Here is an 18,851-nt window from a genome sequence, read left to right on the forward strand (position 1 = left end):
AATTATATTTATTAAAAACAAAAACAAAAAAAATATTAATTAATAGATATTAATTAAAAGTTAAAATGTAATTACTATTTATTTATTAGCTAATAATTACATTTGACTAATCGTAATAAAAAAAAAAAAGTAACCTTTTTAATTATTAAAAGGTGTTTTTTAAGTATAGGTTGTTTTTTTAGTATTTAGGGGTGTTTTTTTAATAAATTTCATTTATTTTGATGTTATATATTCTTTTAAAATTGAAAAATAATTATTTGGAAAACGATATATATCGTGTTACATTAAAATGCACACCGAATTTCTGCAATGCGTTTGGTCTGAAAGCATATACACTGCCGGATGTGGTACGAATCTTCCAATGACTCGCTGTGTTCTCTCTCTCCGGTCTTCTCAATTTCGGAAAATTCAAAGCTTCACCTACTAAAACTCTGATCCACTTCACATACACAACATACAACATGATTGTTCATGGAGGTTTGTTGAATCCACTGTTTCAAGCTCCTTCAATGTCCGATTCGATGTCGATTACAATTACTTCAACGAACTATATCGTTTCACCGTCTTACCGTCGGCCGCGACCTCCGTTTTGCTATCAGTTCCGGTACCAGTACGTTAATGCCGGAAATGTATTGTTTAATAGCAAAAAGGGCACGCGAGATCGTGTCAGTTTGTTGAATCGAATTCGAGCTTACTCCGAATCTACGGTATCTGAATTACTCCTTTTTACTTTTTAATTGTATAATTATTTTGCTATATATGTGGTTTTTTTTTGAAATGTTTTTATGAACCAAAAGAGGATCCGAATCAGTTCTTTATGATGATCAAATTTGTGTGATCTTGTTTGATGCATTAATTGAATTGTACTAGCAACGTAATTGAGGTCAAACTGTAAAGGTAGTTGAGAATTGTCGAAAAGGTACTCCGAGAGTTAATTGGGTTGTTGCATTCCTTTTTGTTTTCTTTTTCTGACAATTGGCGCTCCTTTTCTTCCTTGTTGACATTTTCACAACAATATAAAACACAATGAAACACATGTACAATAAATCAATAATTGATTAATTTCAAATGCTGATTACTCAGAATTTTTCAACTTTAAAGCTCAAATAAATTATCTATATGACCAAGTCGTAATTTTGATAATTACATGACTTCGTAACAATTAAATTTAGTAGTGGTTTTGAATTTAGATAACGAAGTCTTTTTTGGATATTAATTGTAAGACCCTATGATTCTACTATCACTTATCAGTGTTAGTTTCATGACTTTTTTTCTTATCAAAGGTTTAAACGCATGATATAGTAAGCTTGTATATTGATGAAAGGATAATGACTTTTCCAACATAATCTCAAGTGTAGACAGAAGAAAAGGAAGTAAGAAAGTATTCACCTATCCTTGAGAGTCAGTTGCTACCAGAGAAGAATGTATCAACTGTAGAATTGAAGGCAATTCCTGATATTTGGAGATCTTCAGCAGAAAGATTTGGTGATCGGGTTGCATTGGTGGATCCACATCATGACCCACCTACAAATATGACATACAACCAGGTCTTCTTCCCTTTTACTATGTCTTTTAATTTTTTCAGAAGTAATGGAATCCTTAATAAAAACTCCAATCAATTTAATTGAACCTTATTTGCAGCTAGAGGAGGATATTTTGAATTTCTCTGAAGGGTTAAGAGTTATTGGAATCAAACCATGTGAAAAAGTTGCACTCTTTGCTGACAATTCCTGCAAGTGGCTTGTTGCTGATCAAGGTAGATACATCGAATTCATGATTTTTTCTTCTTCTTATTCCTTGTGTTGATACACATGAAACTACAAACCACATGTATGGTTATATTCTCTTTTAAATTTTAATTTAAAGTTATATAGTAAACGTAGCAAGTTTGGGTGTAGGTATTATGGCTACAGGAGCAATAAACGTTGTGAGGGGATCCAGATCATCTGTGGAAGAGCTGTTACACATCTACACTCATTCTGAAAGGTTAGCAAAAAAGTTAATTACTTTCAACTTCAAAAACTGAAAGAAAGTTTATAAAAGTATAAATAGACTCATACTTCCTCATTTCAACAATTTGCTTTCTTTGGATAACAGTGTTGCACTTGTTGTGGATAATCCTGAATTATATGATCGGATTGCAACGGGATTTAATTCAAAGGCATCTGTTAGATTTGTGATCTTACTTTGGGGGGATAAATCATCATTAAATAGCCATTTGATGGAGGGAATTCCTGCTTATACCTACAAAGAGATTATAGATATAGGCAATGAACATCGTATGCTTTTGGTTGATTCACATGATGCCCGTAAGTCAAATCCACCACTTAGGAATTGGAATTGGAGATTCCATTCCATACTCCATTGCATGTTTTGGTGCCTCTAGACTGACTATATGAATCTTTAGGTGAAAAGTATGTTTATGAACCCATCAAGTCAGATGATGTTGCTGCTCTTATATACACAAGTGGGACCACTGGGAATCCAAAAGGAGTAATGCTTACACATACTAATCTTTTACATCAGGTACTACAAATGTCTCTTTTGCCCTTTTCAATTGATCAAATTTTCTGTTAGAAATATGGTTTAGTGGCACTTGGAAATCTGAGAATCGTGATAATCACTTTCAAATCGAAGTATTTGGGTGGTACTCCCAAATCTTCAATTGGATAAGACTCAGATAAAATCAGAGAGAAAAGAAAGAGAGAGTGATATGGTGTAATTTCGTGAGTACCAGAAAAGTGACTAAAATTGGTTATAAACCTTCCTTATCTGAAAAACTGTCAAAACTGTCATATAATAGTTTCCTTGGACCCTGCTCCCAGGGACGCTGCCCCCGGACCCCCGTTCGTTCAGGGGCTTCGCCCCTAAATGACAGTATACTTTAATACTTGATCAAACTTAAACAAGTGTGTACTCCACACCTTCCTTACTTGTTTAATATTTATCAAGATCATTTTTAGTCAACAAAGTAATCCCTATTACACTTAAATATCATTGATGATAACAAATCACCAACATTTTCATCTCTTTAAGATATTATTATTATGCTTTTTGTAGGTTAATAATTTGTTTGACATTGTCCCTGCGGGGCCCGGGGACAGATTTGTAAGCATGCTTCCACCTTGGCATGCATATGAGCGTGCTTGTGAGTATTTTATACTTTCTTTGGGAATTGAGCAAGTATACACAAACGTGAAATACTTAAAGGTATTTTTTTTTATCCCATTTGGAATTTCTTAAATCCAGAAAATGGATATTATATAATATTCCCATTCTCTTTTGTGATATAAATTCTTTTTAGTTGTTTTCGTTGTAGGATGATTTGCGACAATATCAGCCACAGTATATGATATCTGTCCCTCTAGTGTTTGAAACTTTATACAAGTACAACTTCTCTATTTACTCTTTATAACTTTACAATGATTCAATGATGTGAGAAATAACAATGTACTTTCATCAATTTGTTTATTATAAAAGAAAATTTTGTAATATAAAGAAAGTACATTGTTATTTCTTGCATTTAGTCCTTTCTATTATGCAGTGGGATCCAGAAACAAATATCCACCTCATCTGCTATCCGTAAGGTGATTGCATTATCATTGATAAAGATCAGTTTGGCATACATGGAGTTCAAAAACATATATCAGGTTCAAACCTTTTAGCATCTTGTTGACTTTTAACTTTTTGCCTTTGTGCATGAGGGAATTTACCTTTGGTTAATTTTATATATACTAATGTTGTAATTAGTCTTCATGTTGTTTTATAGGGAGAATGTTTGTCAAGAACTCAGAAACAACCTTCTTACATTGCTGCAACATTGGATTGGATATATGCACGAATTATTGCTGCCATTTTGCTCCCTTTACATTTATTGGCAAAGAAACTTGTTTACAGTAAAATTCACTCGTCTATTGGGATTTCAAAGGTTTAAGATATTATCCTTCTTATATCATTCTGTTGTCTGCCAATAATCTAGCGTAAATCTGTGTGTTGGATATTGTATAGGAAACACGTACAAGGGAATATATATAGACACAATATTTACATATAACTAACTATTTGTCTAATATCCCCTTGCAAGCTAAGTCCAGGAAGCGACTTGTAGCTTGGATCTTAACATAACAAAACGTTGTGAGGACAAAGGTTTGGTAAACACATATGCAATCTGGTCATCGGTGGAAATGAACTAAACTTGAAGTTGTCGGCGTGCAGCCTTCTCTCGAACCAAGTGAAAGTCTATTTCCCTGTGTTTTGTGCGAGCATGGAAAACAAGATTAGCCGATAAGTACGTAGCACCAAGATTATCGCACCATAACGTTGGAGCATATTTAATGGGAATGCATAGTTCTTGTAAAAAGTGCTCGAATCCATGTGATTTCTGTGACGGTATCAGCCAGCGCTTTGTATTCCGACTCAGTGGACGACCGAGAGACAGTCTTTTGTTTTCGTGCGGACCAGGAAACAAGATTAGAGCCAAGATATATTGCATATCCCCCCGTGGATCGACGGTCATCCGGACAGCTGCCCAGTCGGCATCTGAGAATCCTGTCAACGAATTGTAGGCAGAATCGGTGTACGCGTGAAGAATTGTAGGGGAGTCATGGGTGAACCGTAGGCCGTAGGTATCGGTACCATGCAAGTACCGAAGAATCCGTTTGACAGCTGACCAGTGATTGCTAGTTGGTGAGTGCATGAATTGGCAGACCTTGTTGACTACAAAAGCGATATCCGGGCGGCTTAGGGTAACATACTGAAGGGCACCCACTATCTTGCGGTACTTAGTTGGGTTGGAGAAGGCAGGGCTGTCCCCAAGGGTGAGGGTGACATTGGTCGTCATTGGGGTGGGGAAAGGTTTGGCAGCAGCCAAGCCAGGTCGTTGTAATAGCTCATGAATGTATTTCCGCTGTGAGAGGACAAGATCAAAGTTGTGGGGTGTAACGTCTAGGCCAAGGAAATACGACAAATCACCCAAGTCTTGTACCACAAAAGTCTGACTGATTCTGTGAACCATGTCGTCAATGGCGTGTTGGTTGTTCCCGGTAAGGATGATGTCATCGACGTAGACCAACATATATAAGAGAGTGCCACCGTGAGAGTAGATATACAGGGACGGGTCTGTCTTGGAGCCCTAAAAACCGAATGAATGAAGGGCAACACAGAGCCAGTGGAACCAGGCTCGCGGTGCCTGTTTGAGGCCGTAAAATGATTTATGAAGCAGGCAAACATGATCTGGTCTGTTTTCATCTACGAAGCCCAGAGGTTGGTGTAAATAGACAGTCTCCTGAAGATCGCCATGGGGGAAGGCATTTTGTACATCAAGTTGCTTGAGAGACCATTTCTAGGTTACGGCTAAGGATAAGACAACACGGATGGTGGTTGCTTTAATTACAGGGTTAAAGGTCTCGTGATAATTGACACCGGATTGCTGTTCGGAAGCCTTTGGCAACAAGTCGAGCTTTGTAGCGTGTAACCTTGCCATGCTGATCTTTCATTAGTTTGTATACCCACTTACAATCAACAACATTAGAGTTCGGGGCCCAGGGCACCAAGGTCCAGGTACGGTTCCGCATAAGAGCAGAGTACTCATTAGTCATGGCACTACGCCAGCGGGGATCCTTGCTGGCAATGGTAAAGGAAGTAGGTTCGAGGTCAGGAGAGGGATCGGTAGTGTGGTTAGTGGTGGGATGGAATGGTGTGGCCTTTTTGGGGTTAGGGCGTAGGTTCAGTGGTTTGGGACAGGCTTGGTCAGGGGCAGGTGTGGTAGAGGTAGTAATGGGTGCTGGAGTAATGGACTAATGGTTTCAGGTGGACACTGAATTGATCCATCCGGGTTGAACAGATTGTTTGAGACCAGAAATGGCTGGCGCATGGCCTACGTATAGCCATAATTGTTAGATGATAGTTTAAATCCAAACTTGTGAGAGTTATGAGTTGTTTTCTCTGTGGAGGTGAACGCTGTGATGTCTGCCATTAGAGAGGAAAAAAAAAACGATGAACAGTGCTTCGGTGGAATTAGGGTTGTCAGCCTAGGGTGGCTCTGATACCACGTACAAGGAAATATATACAGACACAATATTTACATCCAGAACCCTTTAATATATATAACTAACTATTTGTCTAATATCTGTTGTCTGCTTTCTGACGTTTGTTGTTTGCTTGTTTGCTACAATTGCTGTCTGTTGTATGTTGTAGTTGAAAGTTTTTATTCCACCCAAAAATATGGGACAAGAACTCGCTATCGATCTGTTGTCTGTGAAAAAGACGTGAATGCCCTTGTTATCCTGATAATTTCTACATAGGAAGTCTAGGATTGTAAAAGCTGATTGAAGAAGATTTAAACAAACTTCTAATTCTGATATATGTTGGCATTTGACAGGCTGGCATATGTGGAGGTGGAAGCTTACCATTACATGTTGACAAATTCTTTGAGGTTTATAGATTCATTATTATTATTTTTTCTAATACATTAATTACCAGATTAAAGCATAGATAAAAAAAATTGTCTGTAATTGTAATGTTTTTACAGGCAATTGGAACAAAAGTCCAAGTTGGATATGGATTAACAGAGTCATCTCCTGTCATAGCTGCTCGACAACCATATTTAAATGTAATATTAATATACAAATCCAGATGTGAAAATTTATATATAGATTTTATATTATTTACAAATATATATAAAGAATAAGAAAATGATAAATGTGAGACTTGAAGGTTCTTAGATCGGTTGGGCATCCGATTCGAGATACAGAAATAAAAATTGTAGATGATGAAACCGGTGAAGACCTTCCTCATGGTTCAAAGGGAATAGTCAAAGCCAGGGGCCCACAAATCATGCAGGGTTATTACAAGGTAAGGGTAAAATGGTCATTTAGTCTCATTCAGACAGTTTATTCAGTCTGGAAAAAGAATAGACCCGTTACCCATTCAACTATTTTACCCATTCAGACAGTTAATGGGAAAAGAAAAACCAGGTGTAATTTTTTAAGAAAAAAATGATTAAATTAAAATTAGTGATGGTGATTAACTGAAATAGAATCCGGAAGCTACAAAGCAAGCTATAGATGAGGATGGATGGTTAAACACGGGGGATATCGGTTGGATTTGCCCTTCCCATTCATTAGGCCGAAGTCGTAATTCTGGTGGCATTATTGTTCTTGAAGGTCGTGCCAAGGACACTATTGTCCTTTCAACAGGTAATTAAAAAAAAAAAAAAAGAGAGTTTCTTTATCTATTTCTTTTTGTTTTTTTAAAGTTTATTTGAATGTTGGTTTTTTGAATGGTTAATAGGGGAGAATGTTGAACCAGAACAAATAGAAGAAGCAGCCATGAGAAGCAATTTAATTCAACAAATAGTTGTTATTGGTCAGGTAACACATCCATTTTTTAAACCTTCATTTCCATTTCCTCCTTTCAGATCCTTTTATTTTCCTTTAATAAAATACTATTAAGTTACATTTTTCTTCCCCAAGTGTAACTGATTTTTTGCCAGTTTGGTCCCAAAAAAAAACTCTTGCAATTTTAGTCCTTATTTGAGGTTCTTGTAACATTTGCGGTCCCTGATCCAATTGAAATGACTATTTTTTTTACCTGAGTATAACTGATTTTTGCATTTTTGGTCCCAAAGTATAGTCATTTTACTTGGAATAAGAACAGAAAACGTTACAAAAACCTCAAATAAGGACAAAAATGTAACAAATATTATTCTTAATAATATAATTTTATTTTTGATGTTACAAATGACAACTAGGATCAACGTCGGCTTGGAGCTATAATTGTTCCAAATAAAGAAGAAATTTTATTGGCATCCAAAAATTCATCTGATAATGGTAACGCTCAACTTACCAAACACCAAATGGCTGCCATCTTATCTCAAGACCTTCGTAAATGGTAACCAACCAACTTTACTTTATCTCAAACCTATTTTAACAAAATTTAGGCTAAATAAATGCAAGAAATAGCATCCTACTTTCATTCATTTATGTATGTATGTATTATAGGCAGCATGTTAATAATTTTCTTCTTAATGTTGAATCTGATGCATGCAGGACTTCAGATTGCTCATTTCAGGTGGGACCCATTCTTGTCATTGAAGACCCTTTTACGGTAATTCCACATGCATTCTATTTATTGTACCTTACCCCTTTTTTTTTTTTACATAATTAATCTTTTTGATAAAATATGTTTCTTGGAATTTCAGATTGATAGTGGTTTGATGACTGCAACCATGAAGATCCGTAGGAACAAGGTTGTGGAGCTATATAAACAGGAGATAGATAATCTATTTAAGTAAAAAAAAAAAAAATCTTGTGTTGTACTTTCTCTTTCTCGATTCACCCCTAATAATCTGTATCTTGTTTTTATTTATTTATAAGTTATGATATCTCATATTCTCTTTTCTCATGTCATTTTTTTAACAGAAGATGAATAAGATGATTGAAAATAATATGATCTAAATAAAATAAAATAAAAAGTAATTATCTTTTAATGAAAGGAAAAAAAAGATAAACATCCAATAGATATAAAAAATAATTGGTTACTTCAACAAATATTTTTATATGATTTGTGAAGAGACCATTACGGTTTAATAACTTTGTTTTGTGTCATTTTAATGATATAAAATTGGAATAAGATGTATATCAGACTGTATTTTTATAAACGGTGCCACTAAATGTTAATGATTATCGATTTGAATATTCTTAAATATATGCAGCTTTATTTAATTTCATAACATATATTCAATGATCAAGTGATGAAAAAGAAACAACAGAGATGAAGAATAAACAATAAAATTGGAAGAAAATATCCTTCTTTCTATTGAAAAAAAAAAATAATAGCAAAAATTTCTAAAATGCTATACATCATTAAAAAAGACATCCAAAACCCAAGATCATATCTCAATTTCATTATTTTAAGTATTTAATATATTTTTTCCTGTATCAGCATAGCCCAACGCCAACTTTAAGGTTATAATTATAGACATAGAGAAAGTAAACGACGAGAAAGAAAGAAAGTAATATAAGGAATATAGAGAGAAAGTAGGAAAAGATATACAATATTTTTAAAATTTTAATCAATTTTTAAGAATATCACATGATATCATTAGAATTATATTCTAGAAAGGTATACACTTAATGATTTTTATTTATTAAGTAGTATAGTTTAAATTAGTTGGTAAAAGATAATAAGCCTATACATATACAATATCATTAAGGGATAAAATGATAATTTATTAAGATGAGGGGTAGAAATTAATACTATAACCGATTAATAAATGGTTAATAATAGTGGTAAAATAAACTATGCACTCAAATTGTATTTAACAAATTGAATGAATAGTGACAGATCATAAATAAGTTCTCTTAACGATAAAACATACACAATCCATTAAACCCTATTGCATTAAATGGATTGTTACATCATCCGTTAAACACCTATACAACAACACCCACAACCCATTAAACACCTATCCAATTATAATCACCATTTTATTCTTTCTATTTTAACTCTACTCCATGTCATCACCTACACTTCATTCAACTCATATTCAATCATGATCATCACTATATTCAACTCTTATACTCGATTCTCTAACAAATCGTAAATAAATTTTTACTGGAATTGCTCTTAAGGAAATATAAAACCGGCACAATATAGTCATGTCCAACATGGGCATTATATCCAAGATGGTGGGATGAAAATATAACCATTGCCACTTTCCCACCATTTTTTGTAAAAGTGTATGTTAACTTATGAGGTAAAAAAAAAGTTAAAATAAAAGTGGTTTATGCGGTATCAAGATGTAGAAGGTGATATGTTTTTATTTTAAAAGAAGTTATTTGTTTCATCCAAACACTCAAAATGTTTATTGACGGTATGAAACAAATTAAAATTAAGCATTTTATTCGGTAAACAACAATAAAGAGAAGCTATTTTATGCAATCCAAACCCTCTTGTTATCATGTTAATAGTATCAAACTTTAATAAATTGATACATCATCAAAGGAAAGAAAAGAGAGAAAATGATATCTAGTACTGTTCAATCTCTCGTGTTACAAAGGAAGAAAAGAATATAGGGTTAATGTCATAAAAACCTTCAAGTTTTCAGAGTTTTGTCGGTTTTGCCTAAAATTGAAATTTATATCCGTTTTTACCCAAACATTTTTGAAAAAATGTTCGGTTTTGTCTTTTTACCGGTGATAACAGGTATTCCAAGTTACCATTATATTAAATTCGCAAAAAACTCTTAAATTTACATTTTTTTTTTTTTGCGTTTTTACACTTAAGTTTATAAATTTTTTTACACTTTTTACTTTAAGTATATTTTTTTTCATAACATACATATTCATATAGAAAAATCATATTTATATACGAAAAAATACTTAATAAAATATTATATTTACCCTTACACGCGTACCCATACTGATGGCTTATACAAGTCAACTTTAGCACACGACGTTCACAATCGTAACAAGAGCCATGACTTTAGAAACCTAAATCCGTCATGAATGCATCACCAGTTACTCCAACCTCTCCGTCTCTGCGCCAGTCGCCGCCTTACATCTCACGGCAAGACTCTCCATGCCAACATCCTAAAGCTCGGCCTCGACCACTATGGAGCCCTTCCCAATACACTCATTTCAATGTACGGCAAATGCGGCCTCATCAAAGACGCCGTCCAACTGTTCGACGAAATGCCTCAACGAGACGTAGTTTCATGGGCTTCTATTCTCACAGCTTACAACCAATCAAACCTCCCTAGCCGTGCTCTCTCCCTCTTCCCCTTCATGTTCACTCGAGATTTCTTGCAACCCGATCACTTCGTTTTCGCTAGCTTACTGAATTCCTGTGCTGCCTTAAACGCGCTACGAATCGGACAACAATTGCACGCCCAATTCATGTTATCCCCATTCTCATCTGACGATGTTGTCAAATCCTCCTTAGTTGACATGTATGCAAAATGTGGATCGGTGGACACTGCACGTTCTGTTTTCGATTCAATTTCTTCAAAAAATCCGATCTCTTGGACTACTCTGATTTCCGGGTATGCTCGGAGTGGAAGAAAATCAGAAGCTGTTGACCTTCTTCGAGACATGAAGGAATCAGATCTTTTCTCATGGACTGCTTTAGTCTCTGGATTAATACAAAGTGGTCACCTAATCAGCGCCTTTCATCTCTTCATCGAAATGAGAAAAGAAGGAATCAAAATCATCGACCCCTTTATTCTCTCCACCATCATCGTAGCTTCTGCTAATCTTTCATCACTCGAACTCGGTAAACAGGTTCATTCTTTAGTTCTCAAACTCGGTTTTCAATCCAGTTTATACATCAGTAATTCCCTCATCGACATGTATGCAAAATGTAGCGATATAATCGCAGCCAAAACTACCTTTCATGGTATTCTTACAAAAGATGTAGTCTCATGGACTTCAATAATCGTGGGGTTAGCTCAACATGGAAGAGCTCAAGAAGCATTATCGCTATACGATGACATGGTGTCCACTGGAATCAAACCAAACGAGGTAACATTTATTGGCTTGATCTATGCTTGTAGCCATGTAGGTTTAGTTTCCAAAGGTCGTGATCTTTTCAAATCGATGGTTGAGTGTTACAAATTAAACCCTAATCTTCATCACTACACATGTTTACTAGATCTATATAGTCGATCAGGGCATCTAGATGAGGCTGAGAATTTACTTAACTCCATGCCTTTTGAAATCGATGAGGCTGTTTGGGCTTCTTTTTTGAGTTGTTGTAAGCGATTTGGGAATACCCAATTGGGAATTAGGGTTGCTGATCGTGTAATGGAGTTAGGTGTTAAAGATCCTTCAACTTTCATAGTGTTATCTAATGTTTATGCGGGTGCTTTTATGTGGGAAAAAGTAGCAAAAGTTAGGAAGATGATGGTGTCCATGGATGTAAAGAAAGAACCTGGTTATAGTTGTGTTGATTTAGGTAAAGAAAGTGAGGTTTTTTATGCGGGTGAGACGTGTCATGTAATGAAAGATGAGATTTTGGTTTTGCTTAAAGATTTAGATGAGGAAATGAGGAGAAGAGGATATGTTCCTGATGTTAGTTTTGTGTTATCTGGTTTGGGGTTTAAAGAGTAGGAAGAACTTTTTTTTTTTTTTTTTTTTTTTTGCATAGTGAGAGGCAATGTGTTGCTTAAGGGTGTTAAAGTGTTGCTTGTAAACAGTTTTTGAATGAAGTTTTTTCTTAGTATTTAGATTATGTAATTATTTATGGTTAAATATGATTATAAAAATATATGAGGATATTTATTTATATATTATTTGATACAAACATTTGTAAGATTAGATGATTTGTCTGATTTAACCTGGTTATCTATTTTTTTTTCACATATGGCCATTAAAATGATATAAATTTTAAAACTAAATATGAGTTCGACTAAAACTATATATATATATATATATATATATATATATATATATATATATATATATATATATATATATATATACACACACACACACACACAAGGTTCTAAATGGCGTGAGGCGTGGCGTGACGGCAAGACCAAGCCTCAAGCTTAACGAGTCATGGCGTTTTTCAAGGCGTGATGTAAGACGGCGGTTTTGTATTAATTTAAAAGTATATTACCACATAAATATAAATTTATATTAAATTTAACAATTTTTTAGAAGTGTTTGATCAATAACTAATAACAAAAAGTTAACAAAAACCACAATACTTGTATCTCCGATTTGAAAAGACATAACAAAGAGAAAAAACTGTGTCTCAAACGAAAAAACACGTGTCATAACACGTCATAACGTGCCATGGCGCGTCATATCACGCCATAACGCGCCATATATATATATATATATATATATATATATATATATATATATATATATATATATATATATATATTAGGATTAAATAAATTTAATATAAAAAAACGTATCTAAAAATTAAAATACCATATGATATTATTAAACTACCTTTCCAAAATTAAAGATGATCTTCGCAGCATCCCATAGGTTGAAGAAGGATGAAGTTGTACCTTCATATAGGTGGTAACACTCCTAAAGCTAATTAGATTGTTAATAAATTACTAAATATAAGTTTGTTAAGGTTCTTGAAATTGAAATGAAGATGCTGACTACGACGAGTTTGATGATGATGAGGTGTGTTTAATTAAAGTATGAGTTTGGATATATTTGTGAATTTTAAACCTAATTAAAATATGAGTTCGAATATAATTATGATTTTTATAGTTTTTGATGAATATATAGGTAGTTTTAAAAATTATAAGGATATTGACGGAATGTTGAAAGTTTGTAAAGATATACATGAAATTTATTTTAAATAAAAAGGAAAGAATTTATATTATTACACCATCCTTTGAAAAGAAACCGAGCGTGATGTTTGGTATGTGGAATGGTTTTTGAGAGGTTTTTAACATCAACATTACCAATGGCTAAGAACGATGTCAGGGATGTAAGACGTAGAGATATAAGATGTAGATAATACAGTCTCTACAAGATAGACACGTTGCTTTCAATTATGGCGTCAAATATTTTAAAAAAAAAAAAAAAAAAAAAAAAAAAAAAAAAAAAAAGTCCACACCAAATGATCTCCTACATATAAAATGTCAGCTCTCAATGGACAATATTATATAGTGTTGTTTGATTAGGAGAGTGTTTGGGATTTTATCTAAAAATGGTTTATTAACTTATTGACTTTTTAGTTAAAAAATTATTTGAATATATAAGGACTATTAAAGTAACTTTTTGTTAACTATTTGAAAAAAAAAAAGATTTTAAGAATTTTTAACTTCTTAAAACAATTTATAACTTATTAAGTTGAAAAGGAGATTTTAAGGAGTCAAACTTCTTTTTTGTTATAAGTTAATCCAAACATTTTTTTAAAAAACAACTTGTTGACTTTTGTCACTATAACAGCTAATTCAAACAATTTTTTTTTTGTTTTTATAAATCAATAAGTTCTATCTAAAAGTCTTTTTGAAGTTCAAAATGAAATCTCAAACATCATCTACATAAGAAAAACATATATTAGCAAACAGGAAGTAAAGACATAACCAAAATAACTAGGTAAGTGCAAACATGCAATGAATGTCTTGAGGAATTAAAATTCAATGGATTGGGAAAATGAATGAATTATAAAATATCATGTTTTTCAAACGAATTTTAATCTAAATCTTAAACTAACTTTTTTTTTTGAACCGGTAATTATATTAAAACAGTGACCCTAGCAAGATGCTAGGGACCAAAATATACATCGTACATAGGAGCATAACAAAAAGAACACACCACCAGCTATATACAACTAATAGGTGACATACACCACTTCTCCCACACGATAACATCACCTCTGCGCATCCTAAATTTTCGCCAGCTAAAAACCATCGATTTAATACAGTCCACAGTCTTCGCCGGTGTTGAATTCATTCCTTTGAATATCCTGTCATTCCTCTCCTTCCAGAGACTCCATAATGTTCCATATAGAATACAAGTCAATATCTCTTTCTTTTTTGGGCAATGACCCCAATTCCGGGCAAAATCTAAAACGTCGGTAACTCCAGAAAACTGTTTGGCAGGAATGCCACACCAGAAAAGCACCCTGTTAATTGTGTCTTCCGCAAAAGGACACGATGTGAGGATATGGTTTGATGTTTCCACAATGTTGCTGCATAACCCGCACATCGGGGAAGGAACCTGGATGTTTCGTTTTTGTAACTCCTCAGCCAAAGGAATCCGTCCCTGTTTTGCCCGCCATATAAAGCTTACTACTTTTTTCGGGGCTGAGTTTAACCACCAAAATCTTAAACTAACTACATCAGTGTCTCCAAGGAGACTTAAATACATAAATACATGATAGCAAGTATTATTTTAAACTCTAGAGTCTAGACAAAAGTTGTGTTTGGAGTAATTAAGATATATGTCAAGCTAAGCCCCTCAAGTTTTGTTAAAAGAACCTTTACAACTGTAGTGTAAATTAAATACAAACTTGGGGGGTCAAAGTGTACATAAAGAGAAGAAGCGTAGCAGTATCTACACGTTACGACGTCGTCCTGCTGTCGTACGACGACTACCTGTAGACGGTAAAGAGTCAACTGTCATGATGTTCTTGTAAAGAGACTCCAATTTAGGGGTTTTCCAAAATCTTCAGCTGATACGACCGGGAATCTCCCAAAATGGAAGGTAATCAGGCGGTATCCGGCGGCGGAGGTGGAGGAGGTGGAGGAGGACCAGCTCCCTTTCTTCTAAAGACGTACGATATGGTTGACGACTCCATGACCGATGAAATAGTGTCGTGGAGCACAAACAGGAACAGTTTCGTTGTGTGGAACCCTCCTGAATTTGCTCGCCTGTTGTTGCCAACTTATTTCAAGCACAATAACTTTTCCAGCTTCATTAGACAGCTCAATACATATGTAAGTGATTGCTGTTATGATTCTGTTTACATTCTCTCGTTTTTTGATCAACTATTTAGAAGAACTTCAACCTAATTTTATCTTAATCGATTCATTCAATTTTAGATCGTTAGTTTTATAGGATATTTGATCGATCTAGTATTGATTTTGATTAGGACGACAAGTTTTGCGAATCAGGTATTTTCTCGAGAATATCGTAGGATTTTGCTTGAAGAAACGAAAGCCTAATTTTAGCTACTAGAGTAATCGAATTTCACTTTCTGAAGATGAATGATTCCGTTTAACAGGGTTTCAGGAAGATCGATCCTGAAAGATGGGAATTCGCAAACGAAGAATTCGCTAAAGATCAAAAACACCTTCTGAAGAACATTCATCGAAGAAAACCAATTCACAGCCACAGTAATCCACAATCTTCAACCATCGATCCCGAAAGAGCAGCTTTTGAAGAAGAAATCGATAAACTCACACGTGAAAAAACTTCACTCGAAAAAAACATCACGAGATTCAAACAACAACAACCAGTTTCAAAGCTCCAAGTCGAAGACCTCACTCACCGAGTCAACACCATCGAAGAACGCCAAGACACACTCCTAACATTCCTCAAAAAAGCCGCTCAAAATCCCGATTTTGTCGAACACCTTGCTCAAAAGCTCGAATCAATGGATTTTTCAGCCGATAACAAAAAAAGAAGATTTTTCCCCGAAGATAATAATAATACTAATACCAATAGTCTCCCTCAGAGCCCATCTAGACCAGATTTCGGAAACATTTTTCATCGTGATTTTTCAAATAAGCTTCGATTAGAGTTATCGCCAGCTGTTTCTGACATAAACTTTGTATCAAACAGCACTCAAAGCTCAAACGAAGATAATGGAACTGGAAGCCCTCAAATCATAGTATCTGAAAGGACACATGGCAGCCTTCCATTTAATCAAGAAACCCAAGAACTTTCAGATAGCTGCACTTCATTTGGCTTCAACATGGATTCTTCTTTCATAAACAAAACATGTTTAGATTCCAATAAAGACACCACCAAAGGCCACGATTCATGTCAACTGAATCTAACTTTAGCATCTTGTGTTTCACAAATCGACACGTGTCAGGATACCGACACAATGCCACAGTCATTTGAGGAGATCGGAAAGCCGCCGGAGTGGGCGGCGGCAGCCGCCAGAGTCCCGGAAAAGAACACAACTCCGGCGGCTCCGGTGGCACCTGCAGCTGCTCAGACGAGGGTTAATGATGTTTTCTGGGAGCAGTTTTTGACTGAAAGACCGGGTTCTTTGGATGTTGAGGAAGCGAGTTCGAATCTGAGGGCAAATTCGTCATTTGAGAATTCGAGGAATTTGCAGAATCTGACTCTTTGAGGAAGAAGCTACTTATGTATCTCCAGGTTCTTTTCTCTGTTTGTATAACTCTTATATATTAGTCAACTTTAATTTAATGTACATTATTTATGTGTTTACTAATTTATATGTTTAGTTTGAACTTTGAATTGAATAAGATGATGTGAAAAAATTCGTTATCCTTTGATTAGGGATATTTAAGGTATGATAGTATTTGCTTCCACTTGTATCAATCATTATATGCAAATTAGTTTTACCAAGTTATTTGTAATATGTTGTATGATGAAATAATAATGTTTGTTTTTAGCTTCAAGAAGTACTGATACATAAAGATGAAGAATTAAAGTAGTTAAAATCATGGTCATAATATAACCATTTTTTTTTTGTCATATATAGGTATTTAGTTTTAAAAAAAGTTAATATCAAAATGACAAAATGACATGGTATTTCGTATTTCCAAATAATGTACGTTTATCAATAGTTTTTCCATATAATTTTACTGTTGTTATGTTTATATCAATCTTTTATAAAAGAGAGTTTTATCTAATAAAATAATATGGTAGGTTGAACTACATGTACTTATTTGTCCAAAAAGTAGCATGTCATGACTATCATAAAAATTTCAAGAGAAACCTACCCTACCGTTGAAAATCAGAACCCGAACAAGATGCCAAGCGTTTTAAACATGATAAGACAAGACAATAGTCGGGAGCTTCAAATGTGAAAAATAATCGACAAAAAAGAAAATCTTGTTACATGTGAATTAGTAGAATTTTAACATTTGGTATGTGAAATATTTGTTTAATGAGTTTAATTTAAACAAGTTTTCATATTGCGTTATTCGTAAAATTTTAATCATATTTATAATTTTGTTCCTAAATAATCATGTAATAATAATCAACTTATAGAATGTTATCGTGATTTTTGCATATTACATTTGCGAACTCTGAAACGAGTTCGTTTTAGAAAAATCAAATTTTACTCATAGATGTCATTTGCAAAAATCCAATTTACATGTACAAATTCTTTTAAAAAATCATCTTTGTTGAAGGTTTTTGTGTGTGTGTGTATGTTTCAGAGGTCTTCAAAAATCATTTCCACCGCAATTTTTTTTAATATTGTATTTTTACCTACAAAAATAACAAAAGAAAGAAGATTTCTCACATCTAAAAAATCTTTTTAAAAAAGGTGATAATATATATTTTTTTTGTTATTACGTAGGTCAAAAATACAATATAAAACTTCTGTTGTGGAAATGATTTTTGAATATTTCTAATTATGATTTTTTAAAAGAAAATTGCAAATGAAATTCGATTTTTATGGTAAAACTTGAATTTTTGTCTAAATCTTAAACTAGCGGGAATGATGTCATTCTGACAAGTCAGTAATAATAATAGATATGATAATAATAGATAGTGACACATGAAATTGAAATAAAGGAAACAAAAAAATAACACTGTTTCAGTCCATATATGGGCACCATTTTGCGCTCCCTCTAACAACTTGCCACAACTGCAGATAACATAAATTTATATGCTTTACTTGGAGGAAAACTACAAGAGCATTGTTTTACAACATTTCATCATTTTCACCGTTTGCCCAAATACATCTCAATGTATTAAACACAACATTAAACTTAATAACTGTCATTTGGTTTATATGCCTCCATTTGGTAGTTTGTTCTTTGCTTCGGTAGCAACCTTGACTCATTTCGTTGTGGAATCTTCGGGTAATTTTGTTCCAAAAAGAAGACCCGCATTCGTAGAAATCAACCATCGAGTCTTCATGTACATCGACCTATGCACAAGTCAAAGTCACCTCCTCACTAGTCGGGCTCCAAGGATGAGGGTTTAAGGAAGCCATTTTGAGAGAAGTTTATGAGTGTTGAATGTTTGAGAAAGAAAAAAACTTGAAGGTTTGAAAGTGGTGAAAAATAAAGACAGATGTTAGTATTTATTTTGGTTGTAAAATGTTTTAAAACTTGAAATTAAAAAAAAAAAAATGAGTGGTTTTTGAAAAATAAGGTAAAAAAAACTAATGTCTTGCCAAGTTCGGCATGTCAAAGTAGCAGTCTTGTGTTTGCC

The 18,851-nt window shown here is 33.9% G+C and overlaps 3 protein-coding genes across 3 annotated transcripts; all 3 read left to right on the forward strand.

Moving 5' to 3' along the window:
- Window positions 1–293: 293 nt before the first annotated feature.
- On the forward strand, window positions 294–8,403 carry LOC111896906 (probable acyl-activating enzyme 16, chloroplastic). The gene is made up of 18 exons (XM_023892874.3): window positions 294–707; window positions 1,359–1,547; window positions 1,642–1,756; window positions 1,899–1,986; window positions 2,098–2,309; window positions 2,408–2,526; window positions 3,061–3,210; window positions 3,320–3,387; window positions 3,545–3,650; window positions 3,770–3,928; window positions 6,380–6,433; window positions 6,530–6,610; window positions 6,715–6,852; window positions 7,037–7,196; window positions 7,291–7,370; window positions 7,751–7,890; window positions 8,049–8,106; window positions 8,201–8,403. The coding sequence occupies exons 1-18, from the start codon at window positions 462–464 to the stop codon at window positions 8,291–8,293; spliced, it is 2,256 nt and encodes a 751-aa protein (XP_023748642.1). The 5' UTR covers window positions 294–461; the 3' UTR covers window positions 8,294–8,403.
- A 1,969-nt stretch (window positions 8,404–10,372) lies between these two features.
- LOC111896977 (pentatricopeptide repeat-containing protein At4g14050, mitochondrial) lies at window positions 10,373–12,406 on the forward strand. Its single transcript, XM_023892953.3, has one exon. The coding sequence runs from the start codon at window positions 10,509–10,511 to the stop codon at window positions 12,108–12,110; it is 1,602 nt and encodes a 533-aa protein (XP_023748721.1). The 5' UTR covers window positions 10,373–10,508; the 3' UTR covers window positions 12,111–12,406.
- Window positions 12,407–15,109: 2,703 nt separating this feature from the next.
- Window positions 15,110–16,972, forward strand: LOC111896944 (heat stress transcription factor A-5). The gene is made up of 2 exons (XM_023892917.3): window positions 15,110–15,421; window positions 15,709–16,972. Exons 1-2 carry the CDS (start codon window positions 15,182–15,184, stop codon window positions 16,786–16,788), a joined length of 1,320 nt encoding a protein of 439 aa, XP_023748685.1. The 5' UTR covers window positions 15,110–15,181; the 3' UTR covers window positions 16,789–16,972.
- The last annotated feature ends 1,879 nt before the right edge of the window (window positions 16,973–18,851 follow it).

Source organism: Lactuca sativa, chromosome 1, assembly GCF_002870075.4.
Source record: "Lactuca sativa cultivar Salinas chromosome 1, Lsat_Salinas_v11, whole genome shotgun sequence".
NCBI lineage: Eukaryota > Viridiplantae > Streptophyta > Magnoliopsida > Asterales > Asteraceae > Lactuca > Lactuca sativa.